Source organism: Hippichthys cyanospilos, chromosome 16 (genome assembly GCF_059441005.1).
Source record: "Hippichthys cyanospilos isolate Australia breed blue-spotted pipefish chromosome 16, RoL_Hcya_1.0, whole genome shotgun sequence".
Classification (NCBI taxonomy): Eukaryota; Metazoa; Chordata; class Actinopteri; order Syngnathiformes; family Syngnathidae; genus Hippichthys; species Hippichthys cyanospilos.
This window is the reverse complement of record NC_142384.1, coordinates 569,888-582,494: the sequence shown is the minus strand read 5'-3', so window position 1 is coordinate 582,494 and position 12,607 is coordinate 569,888. Positions and strand designations below refer to the sequence as shown.

Genomic DNA, 12,607 nt, shown 5'->3' with positions numbered 1-12,607 from the left:
TATATTTAATGATTGAATGGTACATTTATTTATTGAATTTTTGCACTTTTGGTCCTCCATGCGATACATCGTCCCGCTTTGTGATTTTTTTTTGTCAAGAGAATTGTAGTTGCCGGCCCAGTCATGGATGTCGACGCTGCTCACGCGATAGTTGAAATGACAGCTTATTTTTTCTTTCTTTTTTTTCTAAATTCTTTATTACTGATACAATGCAGTACATGGCAATAAATATTTCACGATCCTGTGGGCTACAAACCATCAGATTCAGTACAACACAACATTAAACAAATACTGTAGATTAAAAAAGCGAACTCCCTGTGTCAGTTTGTGGTAGAGGACTGTTTAGGAAGAGTGGGACATCACAGCTCTAATTTCGGACCCGCGCTCATAACATTTACGGCCCTATTGATTCACAAGTTCAAGTCTTAGTTCAATTTGCCCCTCACTACCGGCAACAAATCTAAATAATATATTGTTAAAAATTTTTTTTGCATAGCAACACTCCAAAGACGTTTCCAAAATAAACTTCGTTTCCAAGTGTCAGCGAAAGTAACCCAAGGGCTGACCTCCGTGCACTTGCTCTTCCGGTTTAGCTCTTCCCGTGGGTACCGTGAAGTAAGTAAGTCGTCTAAACTGTTGCGATATTAATATTTGTAATTGTTGTCATATTTAGTCATTATTACTTCAACTTTGTTCGCTAAGTTTTTTCGTCCTATAGTATGCCGACACGTGTGCTACGTGTGCTAATTTGATGACGCATTTGACTAGTTATGTTGCGGTAATATAATGTAGTAACCTGATTGCTTACTAAATGCAATACATCGACCGCCACCATCTTCTACTTTTATGAATAAAACGTTGTTTTCATTATCATTTATTTTAATCATTATTTCATTATTTTTCGTTACGCAATAATGAACAACAACACTAAGTTAGTGGTGTACTTAGTTGTCGTAAAAATAAATGTTGTAATTAACTTTACTTTCTCCAATTAGTGGTGTACTTAGTTGGTGTTAAAAAAAGTAGCCTCTATGTTCTTCCATCACTTTGTTTTCACTATTTTGAGTATTATTAATTACATTATAATTTGTTCATTACGTGTTTGTTCGCTAGTATACTAATGCTACGTGTGCTGTGAAATATATTCAAATTCAGCTATCACTAAATTCCCCTAGAATTTCCCCCACTATTGTTATTATTGTTATTATCGTTATTATTATTTTCACATGCTTGCTTATCTAACGTAATTTTGCTGCCATTATCGTTATCTACAATCTTCTATTTACAGATGTAATTGTATGGCTTTAATAAATATCAGCAAGACAAAATGTAGACGTTCTTTCTCATTCATTATTAATTACTTACACATCCTTAAGTAATTTGCTGTAAAAACGATTAAACCTAATTATAAAATATTTCGTTCGGTGGAATGTACAGCACATAACTAAATGAAAAAACAGTGCAAAATTAAATGACACAACCATAATTTTATAGAAGAAGTGACGGTTGAACAAAAATCGTCAATACCCTAACTTGTCATCGTTGTCATTGTGCCAATTCAATTGTCGTCTTAAACACATGTGATATTAGATATGCATGTTTAATTTTGTGAAAGATATTTTTTAAAAAGTCTTGCTGCCTTGAACTCAATGTCTGAAGTATTTCTGACAACTGTGAGTAGAAACGGAGAACAGCACATATCTGTCAGGCTCATCTTAACTGTCTTGTTTGTCACCGGACTTCAAATGTAATAGCCATATTTGAAGAAGACAAAAGAACGTTGGTCAAATCATTCTAATAAGGCTTTTTGGGATAATGGGGTTGAGTAGCTATTAGATTATAATTTTTTTAAATGTAATTCCGGTGTGTTTCTCAAAAATATATGCATATTTTAAAAATACTCTTCATAGCACTTTTTTGCATACATGCCACTTTCAAAATCGTTTTTTTTAAAAAAATTTTTTTTAAATGCGTCATGTAATCCCGGAGTACATATAACAGTTAGGCATCTCCTTTTTAGCAGTTGAACGCTTGACTTTGCGACAAATATTAGATATATTAGATATAAGTAGGTTCCAGTCAGTGTCTCATTTTTTGCTCTTGAAGTCTTGTACATCATCCCCCCACACACACACACACACACACACATAAGCACACACACATATTCACACATCCATCAGCATGCTGTTTTTGGCATTAGTAAGGGTATGCGAAACATGTTACAGTGTATACATTAACAGCTAAATAAAAGACAGTAAACAAAAAGTACATTTAATTATTTCTCTGTTGGCTAATTGTTAGATTTTTGGTAAGTGGACTTTTTGGCATTGGTATGGATAACCTGAATTTCATTATTGTTAATTTTATAAATTAGTAAAATATATTTTTTGAAACTATTGGAGAAAACCTTAAATAAACTAATGTGAAAATGAACATGTTTTATTCATACCAAAAAGGTTAAAAGATGTGTATTGCATAAACGTTAAGGTCTGCTTAAAAGCTAAAATTTGTCTTTAATGTTGACGGCGATGTGATTTGTGCAATTGCAAATGCTCTCGCTAAAGTACCTGGATGTCTGTAGTTCCTGATGGCACACCATTTTTGAACTGATAGGTACAGCTCACCTTTGCATTAGATGGTGATGTCCGTTCAAGAATGCATCACTTGCTTAACATCAAATAAAACCATACAGTTACAGTACATATGAAACTGTATATAGCTAACACCAACAGATGATTTTGTGCAAAAAATCTTCATATGTGTTTTGAGGATGCATCACTTGGTTAACATCAAATAAAAGCATACAATTACAGTACATATGAAACTGTATATAACTAACACCAACAGATGATTTAGTGCGACTGTCTTGTGTGGATGAACGTTTTGCCAGAGACACTAACTACTTGTTCTTTGCTCAGTTTGTGACTGAAATCCACCAGGCCACATCAAGCATAAGAATACAGCTACGTAAAGGTAAACCTTTTAACAGAGACAGTCGGCAAATAAACAATGCTATGTTGCAGGACAAACGGGAAGTTGAAAAACTGATACACAGCAAAGACGCCGTCCGCTTCATGGTCCCGTTAAGGGGCACCCCGGCCTTTTGGGAGAAATGTCTCAAGGACCTTTTTGCCATGATTCGGCAGCTAGGCACACCCACGTTCTTCTGCACATTCTCCACTGTTGAAATGCGTTGGGAAGAAGTCATCACCGCCATCAAAGCGCAAAAAGGTGAACGGGTGATTTTCGCTCACCACGACTGGGCCACAAAGTGTGAAATTCTCCGCAGCAATACGATGACAACGATGCGCATGTTTGACAAACGTGTGGAAGCTCTGTTCTCCGGCGCAACCCATTGGAAAAGTGGTCGACTACTTTTACAGATTGGAGTCTCAGCACAGAGGAAGTCTGCACATCCATTGCATCATTTGGGTTGAAGGCGCCCCCATCTTTGAGGAGGCCTCAGATCAAGAAATCTGCGATTTTGTGTCGCGCTACATTTCCGCTGAGCTGCCCAACCTGGAAAAGGAACCCAAACTGCATCAAAAAGTCACAGAGGTTCAGATGCAAAATAAGTCTCATTCAAAGACGTGCATCAAAGCACCCGGCGCGCAGTGCCGTTTTGGTTTCCTCAAGCAGCCGTGCGAGAGAACCATGATCATGAGACGTGAAGAGTGTGATGGAGAAAATCCAGAGAAGTAGAAGTGGTCGGCGCCAAACCCCAAGCTTGTTGATTTGCAAAATTTGCTGAACGAACCGGAAACGGCCTCTCTGACTTTGCCGCAGCTACTGGCTAAGTGCGAGCTCACCAGTGATGAGTACATGGAAGGTTTGTACTCAATTGCCGCAAAGACCTCTGTCGTGCTCAAGCGAGAGCCCAAAGACTGCTGGGTGAACAACTACAATCGACACCTGCTTCTTGCTTGGGATGCAAATATGGACATTCGGTACATTCTGAACGCTTATTCCTGCATTACCTACATCTGCAGCTACATCAGCAAAGCTGAACACGGCCTGAGCCAGTACCTGAAATCGGTGATTGTGAACTCCCGCAGCGAAAATGTCAACGAGAGCGATGAAATGAAACAAATCATGCAAGTGTACTCAAAGAAAAAAGAGGTGAGTGCACAAGAGTGCGTCGCACGCGAATGTGGCCTCCATATGAAGCAAGCGTCCTGCAGTGTGGTTTTTGTACAAACCAGTGACAATGCGCTGAAAATGAGTTATCCCCTCTCTTACCTTGAGGGCCAAACGCAGGAGTCCGTTGAAGTGTGGATGACCGGCTTGCCGGAAAAGTATAAGGGCAGACCTCAAACAGAGGAATTTGAAGCGAAGTGCTTGGCTGATTTTGCCTCAACCTGCGGAATCGTGTACGGCAAGCAAGCTAAAGGCGGAAATGTTTTCCCCCTGCTGAACGACATGGGGTATGTCAAAAAAAGAACAGGTAAACACGCCGTCATCAAATACTGTAAATTTTCACAGGAAAAAAATCCATTCTCAAGCTCTATCTGCCTCATCGTGCCGACTGCCAGTTGAAGTCCAGAACCAAAGAGGTAAGAGGTTTTTGAGTTTTGCACATGAGCGCTGCAGAGGTGTTGAAAGGTTCATGCAGTCCTACATACAAGTTGTTTCAAGACCATGCCTTTGTACAGTTGCCGGCTGCTGAGCATCCAGACGCCGTTGTGCAAATTGTCGACCGGAAGAGAAAGAACGATGAGAAGCACAGCAAAGATGTTGACAACGCCATCCGAGAGGTGGAGGAAAGCGGAATAGTCTTCAACGAGTGGTGTCAGCTAGCGCCCGAAAGAGAACTGCAAAGACTCGAGTGCATCGAGGAAATCAATGCGAGGGATGATCCCGGTGACGCAGAGATGTTGACAACGCCATCCGAGAGGTGGATGAAAGCGGAATAGTCTTCAACGAGTGGTGTCAGCTAGCGCCTGAAAGCGAACTGCAAAGACTCGAGTGCATCGAGGAAATTAATGCGAGGGATGATCCTGGTGACGCGGAGGAAAACGTACCAGACTACAATGTCAGGTCCGAGGTAACGGAAATGTCCATCGCGACAGAAGCCGCCGCATCGATCCGGCTGTTTTGCGCGACATATATCGGACCCTTAACCGAACGCAAGCGTGTGCCTTCTACCTGGTCAGAGATTGGTGCATACGACGTGTGTGTGGCTTAAAACCACGGCAGTTCTTCTATTACATCAATGGTGGCGCCAGAATGGGGAAGTCACATTTAATCAAATGTATTCACGCAGAGGCTACAAAAATACTGCGCAGACTGGCTGAGGAAGCGGACATTTCCAAACAAACGGTCATTCTTGCAGCCTTCACTGGCACCGCGGCCTTCAACATTTCAGGTATGACTTTTTACACTGCCTACTGAAACTGCCAAGAAGCCTCAAACCCCCGTATCATGGCCTGGGCAACAAACTGGACGAAGTGAGAGCGGAGCTATCGCTCGCTGAAATTCTCATCATCGACGAGACTTCCATGGTGTCGAAAGACCTCTTTGCATATGTCGACGCCCGGTTGAAGCAAATCAAAGGAATCAATTTACCATTTGGTGGCATGTCCGTTATTGCTGTCGGGGATTTCTATCAGCTACCTCCTGTGAGACAGTCCAAACCTTTAGGTGTTTACGATCCCACCAGACTGGACCACTGGCGCGACAACTTTGAAATGATCACGCTGACCGAAATCATGAGGCAGAAGGATGACGTTCCGTTCGCCAAACTACTGAACCGACTTCGCGTCAAAAAGAAGTTCCATGAGCTGTCGGAAGTGGACAGAGCTTTGCTGGCTATGACTTACACCGCTGCCCGAAGGAAGTTCTTCATGTTTTTGCCACAAACAAACAGGTAAATGAGCATAACTCTCATATGCTGAATCTGCTTCATGAGGAAGTTGTGACCATCGATGCCGACAACTACAAGAAAGACCAAAGGGCTGGCACAATGGCGAGACAAGCCGCCCCTGTCCAAGGGGCAAAGAACAAGTTGGCAACGAAACGTGGCAGCGGTGTAGGTATTTGGGTGAAAGAACACATTCCGGCACGCAAAACAATCTACATCCAGGGTGTCACTGATATTGAATTTGTTGTGGTCAAACTTGAAGCTCCCATCAATATGTTCATTGCAGCTGTGTACCGGCCTCCGGGACAGAGTCTGCGCTCTTTTTTGCCAAAGTTGGAAAGGTTGTTGTACGCTCTGGAAGTGATGGATCATCATCAGATCTTGGTATGTGGAGATTTCAATGAAGATGCACTCTCAGACTCATACAAGCCCATTATGGAACTGTTTGTCTCTAAGGGTTACACACAGCTCATAAATACAGGTACCACTGACAAGAACACACTGCTTGACCTCATTTTTGTCTCCCGACCTCAGTGTGCTGTTCATTCAGGTGTACTGCGAACATAATATAGCTATCACAACCCTGTCTTCTGTGTTTTACACACTGAAAGGTGAGTCCTATCCAAGTCGCAAATTACGAGTTGTCCCTGTCGTGTGAAGGAGCCCAAATGTTGAGATGTGATGGGATTAAATCAGGGGTGAAGATGATGTAGTGTGTGTGCGATAAGGTGAGTGGGAGGTGAGGAGGTGAGAGTCAAAATTCAGGAAAAAGTAAAAAAAAAAAAAATGGAGGAATGGAGGGGTCAAGTCGATGGGAGGGAGTGTTGGGATTATATGTTGACATTTGATAGGATGAAATCTGCTGCGAAGACGGTTTAACGTGTGTGTAAGGTGAGTGGAAGGTGAGGAGGAGAGACAATGTACAGAGAAAGTATAAAAATCTTTGGGGACGGAGGGTCTAGTGGAATTATTTTTGTTCACAATTTTGACAATGTAATAATCGTCAGCGTGAAATGACAGCAGAAAACAGACCAAGTAAGTCTCTATAAAATATTTTTTTTGTCAACTGTAAGTGTTGTCATTTTACTCTCCTCTACTTTAAACAGGTTAGTTGTTCTGAAGAGATGGTAGATTCATCTCATAATAGAGAGCATAGATATGTGTGTACATAATCTTAATGTGCTACCATTGTAGAAAATGAAATGGTTATACTTAAATGTTGGAAAGAGCCAAGCCCATCTCGCCTTTGCAGCATGCGAATTTCTACTCGACACTATTGTATTCCCCTTTTTCTCACAGGGTAGAATAATGGGTGCCCAAATACATACATCAAGGAGCACTGACTTGTAAACCAAGGTGGCAGCCAAGCAGGACTTCTCTTCATTCCTGTCACGAATAACCCGCGGATCCCAAATGGGAATGGACCCCAACTAGGCCCGAGAGGTGAAGTTACTGAGTTTATTAACAAAAGGAGCAAGGCGTGAGAAAAACACAAAAACAGTCCGAAGGCAAAGTAGCAAACCAAAGTCACAAAGTACCAACACAAAGCGAGACGAGAACGTCTGGATCTAAAGTCCACGGGGAAGAAGGGCAGCAAGGAGGACGTGAGTCCACGGGGGATGGCTGCAAACAAAGTAGCAACAGAAATCGTTCACAAGCCGTAAAACATAACACGCACAAAGTACAAACCAAGAAGACTCGAGAAGGTGGGACGTGAGGTCAAGAGCGCTGGGATTCACGGGACAGCAAGCGAGCTTGACGAGGGGATAACCCGGCAAAGGCTTGTTTGTAAGTGCCGGCCAGCTTATAAAGCCCTCTGACGAGATGCGCAACAGGTGTGAGTGTCCGATGGCCCCGCCCAATGCGGAGGAAGGAGACAGTCTGCAAATCAACACAAACTAAAAAGACAAGAAACGTGACAATTCCAGTGTAAGTTACTGTGAACTACTGTATGTCAGTTAAAACCAATTGTAGGTCTGCCTATCTTTTGGAGCAGTCGTCCTCACTACCATCTATTTTGATTATATTTTGTAGATCTGGATTAAACCAAGTCTGTTTTCTGCTCTCTTCAGACTGTCTTCTTTTATTCGTAGGAAAAGGTAAGTCGCTCATCATTCAACCTGTCTTCCTTTGTAAAGCCAGTAAAATAATTTTTGGCCCGTGTATTTTATCAGGATATTTGTTCAGAGGAAATAGACGTCAATACTAGAACAGAAGCCACTTGTGTGCGTTTTTCATGTCACTTTCTGATTGCACGTGCATATGACTGGACATTACGCATGACATATGAATTTAAACGGCATGCCATTGTAGAGATATAAATGGAAAGGATATTTACATATTGTTGGGTTTGAAGTGGGCTTGATACCCCACAAATGACCCGAGGAGAGGTGTAAATAACAACACAGGAGTCAGAGATTAAGTTTTACCACTGCAGTGGGGAGAGCTCGAAAAAGAGCGTGACCATGTCAGCCTCGTTGCAAAGTCTCTCTTCCCTCTCTCTCTCCGAGCTTTCGGACTGCAGTCTTTTTATTAAAAAACTGTTACTGAGGTGTGGGGGTCTCACAATTCAACCGTCACACAACATGAGCATTGTGCACCGTGGCAGAACTTGCAGATAACTTGCGATTCAGGCCTTGACCTTGACATTGTTTTTAACACACACACACATATGAGACAAAGAGGTGCTGTGGTGTCTGAAAAAGTAAGTTAGAATACATGAAGCAAAGCTGTTGTACTAATGAATCAGCCAGAAAAATAGCAATTAGAATACATAAAGCAAAGCTGTTGCACTATTAAATCAGTCAGTTTATCTTACACATATATTGTAAGACAAAGCCAAGTCTGTTTTACTTTTGTATATATATTTATTTATTATTTATATATGTTATATATTTGTACTCAATGGTTCTGAATTCCTTTTTTTTCCCCCCAGATTAAAATGATCGGTGCCCATAAATATACATCGTGGAGCACTGACTTGAAAACCAGGGTGGCAGACAAGCAAGGACTTCTCTTCATTCCAGTGTAAGTTGCCGTGAACTGTGTCAGTTAATGCTTTCAGTGCCATGGACAAGAATTCTACCCTTTAATAATAGTAATCACAATAATAACTAAATAATAAAGTTATAAGTATGTTCTTATGGAGACTACACTCATAATGAGAATACACTCTTGACTACTAATGCTTATCTAAAATAAGTTCTGTAAGCTCTGTTGTGATAAAATGTGACCACTAGATAACAGTGTTTTTACATATAAAACATAACTATTGTCAACTGAACATGCAGTCAAAGGAATGGTAGTCAATCTTTCATGTGATATATTCATATTTTCATTTTTTTTTTTACATTTACATATTTACATAGACATAGTATCCAATATTCTGTTGGCCGTGAAAGATGATTGAAAATGCAAAATACACTGGCTCTCTCGAGGTTTCCTTTTCCGATAACGCTTGGCACTAAAAGAGTTAAAACAAACTATAGGTTCGCCTCTCTTTTGCAGTTTGTCCTCACCCCCTGAATGTGTTTCTTGTTTGCAGGCCTATGTGTTCCCCATGTTGCCTGTGGCTCCACACATTGCATTCATCCAAAGAAAAGATCACCACCGTGTGCAAGAGTTTGATGACACATCATCAGGCTTGTCCATTGGCAGTTTCCCTCTGGATTAAAACAAGTCTGTTTTTTCCTTCTTTAATTGGTTGGAAAAGCTAAGTAGCTCATCATCTTCTTTTGTAACGACAGTAACTTTTGTCCCATCTACTTCTAACGGGTTCTTTGTTCAGGAGAAAGAGCCAGCAATCAAGCAGGAGTTGTCCTCATTCTGGTGTAAATTGCTGTGATTTATTTCAGTTAAAACTAAAAATGTGCATATCTCTATCAGCTTTTGTTGTCACCTCCTCAGTGTATTTTGTTTCTTTTTTGGAGACCGATGTTTTCCACTTGTTGCCTGTGGCTCCACATGTTGCATTCATCCAAAGAACGAGTGGAAGATCACCACCGCGTCAAAGGCTTTGATGACACATCATCAGGCTTGTCCAGTGGCAGTTCCCCTCTGGATTAAAACACGTCTGTTTTGTGCTTTCTACAGACCATTTTCTTTCTATTGGTAGGAAAAGGTAAGTAGCTCATCATAAGTAATTTTTGTCCCATCTACAGTATTTCTAACAGGTCCTTTGTTCAGGAGAAAGGAGAGAGTTGCCGTAATTTATGTCAATTACAGCTAAAAAAATGTGGATATCTTTCTCAGCTTTTGTTTTCACCCCCTTAACGGATTTGTTTCGTTATTGTAGACTGATGCTGTCCACTTGTTTCCTGTGGCTCCACATTTCATTCATCCAAACAACAGCTGGACGTTTGCCACCAAGTAGAAGATTTTGATGAGCCACTGTACTGCTTGCTCAAGGACCTGTTGTCATCTGGAACATCTCCTCTCTTCAAGGTAAACTGCTAATCATTAAGCCTATCTTTTTTCCTAAAGCCATTAAATGTTGTAAAAACATTTCCTTTCTTTTTTAACAGGCTCTTTGTTCGGGTGCACAAGCAGTTTATAGCAGAATCACAGTAACAAATATGTGAGTGTATTCATGTCACTGGATACTTGATTGGGCATGAGTGTGATATACTAATTTACTGTATTGTAGAAAATGAAAGATGATGTCAGCATCATGGAAGTTTTGTCGTGTGTTCTCCTTTTTCCCCAAGAGACAAAAAAAAAAGTAAAAATGAAGAAGAAAAAGAAAACAAGTGCCAACAACATGAAGACCACGGACAACCAAGCACCACTTCTGCCGATTCATTTGTAAATCGCCAATAGGAGTAGCCAAATTGCTATTAAGTGGTGTTTTAAATGCAGCGTTATCTTTTTACAGCTTTAGTCTTCACCACCTCCTTCATCTTTTCATCATGCGACCTTGCTGAGGAGTTTACAAGGACCATGACGCCATCCTATCCTTAGAATGCAATCTCTTTTCCTGTTCTTACGCTGTTGTCCCTGCATTGAAAAGAACAGTCCTAGTCCCCCAATCCAACCTACATGATCTGTATCCATAGATACATTTTTGCCATCATCTGTGTGCTCTGCAAAGGTTGCTCTATGAAATACCTTTTCACTCATGCATTTGTTTAAATACATTTGTATGTACCATACTCATGATTCCGTTAAATCTCTGAGATCAAACAAGCATTCTGGGAGGCACATCTACCTCAATTTGTTATTGCCTGTGTTAACTTTTACCCTCGCAAATTCTATCCATCCATCTATTTGTCGGCGCATAGCCTCACGCGGACCGCTCACTTGCTGGTGTCTATGCCAGCTGTCTTCGGCAGTGGGTGAGGGACACTCTCAACTGGTTGCCAGCCAATCGCAGCCCTAGCAAATTATGGAATGAGAACAAATCAGCTCCAAAATCTAACCACTGCCGTTGATACAGACAATGTTTCATGTAACATCTTAATATTCCATAACATAAATACAATCTCTCACTCTTGACACATGAAGCTATAATGTACTGCTTCACATCACACAACTACAGTGGACCCCCGTGTTACGAACTTAATCCGTTCAGCAGCTATGCTCGTAACTCGAATTGCTCGTATGACGGGAAATCCAAACCTATGTTAATTAGTGAATGTGTGCAACGCGTGCAAAAACCTTAGGTAAAAACATCATGACTTTATACACATATTAAAAAATAGTAACAATCTACTGTACAGTTAAATTAAACAAATATACAAAGGAAAAATGACATTTACCTTTGGGGCGACGTGACTTGAGCTGGGTGGAGGCGGAGGGGAGCAGAGACCAACCCGCAGAATTTATTTTCTTAAATGAAAACTTTTCTCAAACGAGAACATATCACAGGCGATTTCCTTCACTTTAATCCATAATAGAAGAAGCCTCTCCATTTTGTTGTTGACCGAGGTCCGTCCCCTGGCAAGGAAAGTCTTGCCCTTAGAAGAATGCCGAGCGGTTTCGGCCATACTCACGAGCAAGGTTAACTGTGCGTGCGCCTCCGTATTTTTTTATTATCTCCTGCTTCGTTTCTATTGTCATCATCCTCTTATTTCTTCCTTTACCACCACTCGCAATTTTAGAAGCCATGTCTAACAGATAAAGTTTGCAAAGTCTTCACAACACACCGACCGGCTGTGCCATCAAGCTAGATGAAGGCGTTCGGCCAATAGCACATTGGCATTTCTCTGATTGACGTGACGCTGGCCAATAGCATATCCGCATCTCCGTGACTGAGACCAGGACTGTGACCTTAATCAACCAATAGCATATCAGCATCTCCGTGACTGACACCGTGACTGACACAGTGACTGTAACATTGTAAGAGCAATAGCATATCAGCGTTACCGTGACATGTGAGAACAGTTGATTTTGTTGATGCAGCAAAGCGAAAAAAATAGTACGGACACATTGACCGGCATGTTGATTGTTCGTAAAACGAAAGGTTTGTGTGTAAGAGGGGGACAAAAAACGCCGCGGTCCACGTTCGTAAAATGAAAAGTTTGTAAAAGAGGGAGTTCGTAAACCATTGTATTTGTATTTGTTGGTCTCCTTTTTCAATGGTTTGCACTTAAAATTTTTGACAAGCTTGTTTGATCTTAGAGATTTGTTTCTATTCCTTTAATCCATTTTTTTACATAAGTCTTTGTGCATCTTTTCATCCACTATTTTATCATTACGTCTTCATTAAGAAATCTTAAAGCAGTTATTATGAGATTAAATTCTGTCTTT

General features: G+C 41.0%; 1 protein-coding gene across 18 annotated transcripts; it reads left to right on the top strand.

The window, feature by feature from the left end:
* The first annotated feature begins 543 nt into the window (after window positions 1–543).
* LOC148410100 (uncharacterized) lies at window positions 544–12,570 on the top strand. 18 transcript variants are annotated; one of them, XM_088436807.1, is made up of 15 exons: window positions 544–615; window positions 3,024–4,119; window positions 4,246–4,424; window positions 4,483–4,553; window positions 4,653–5,044; window positions 5,264–5,365; window positions 5,660–6,028; window positions 6,147–7,789; window positions 7,895–7,959; window positions 8,796–8,887; window positions 9,405–9,538; window positions 9,648–9,690; window positions 9,790–10,303; window positions 10,384–10,436; window positions 10,567–12,570. In XM_088436807.1, exons 2-5 carry the CDS (start codon window positions 3,823–3,825, stop codon window positions 4,664–4,666), a joined length of 561 nt encoding a protein of 186 aa, XP_088292933.1. In that variant the 5' UTR covers window positions 544–615; window positions 3,024–3,822; the 3' UTR covers window positions 4,667–5,044; window positions 5,264–5,365; window positions 5,660–6,028; window positions 6,147–7,789; window positions 7,895–7,959; window positions 8,796–8,887; window positions 9,405–9,538; window positions 9,648–9,690; window positions 9,790–10,303; window positions 10,384–10,436; window positions 10,567–12,570. The 18 variants fall into 18 exon arrangements, with proteins under 18 accessions (XP_088292933.1, XP_088292928.1, XP_088292927.1 ...); XM_088436802.1 differs by having other exon boundaries at window positions 5,660–5,866; window positions 6,147–6,244; window positions 6,472–7,789; window positions 9,405–10,303; XM_088436801.1 differs by having other exon boundaries at window positions 6,147–6,244; window positions 6,472–7,789; window positions 9,405–10,303.
* Window positions 12,571–12,607: the final 37 nt, after the last annotated feature.

Excerpts from the sequence above, each read along its gene's own strand:
- LOC148410100 (XM_088436802.1), top strand. The coding sequence starts at position 3,823 with ATGGAAGGTTTGTACTCAATTGCCGCAAAGACCTCTGTCGTGCTCAAG. Across the intron at positions 4,120-4,245 it reads TGTACTCAAAGAAAAAAGAG|GGCCAAACGCAGGAGTCCGT; the intron begins GTGAGTGCACAA and ends TCTTACCTTGAG. Across the intron at positions 4,425-4,482 it reads CCCCTGCTGAACGACATGGG|GAAAAAAATCCATTCTCAAG; the intron begins GTATGTCAAAAA and ends AAATTTTCACAG.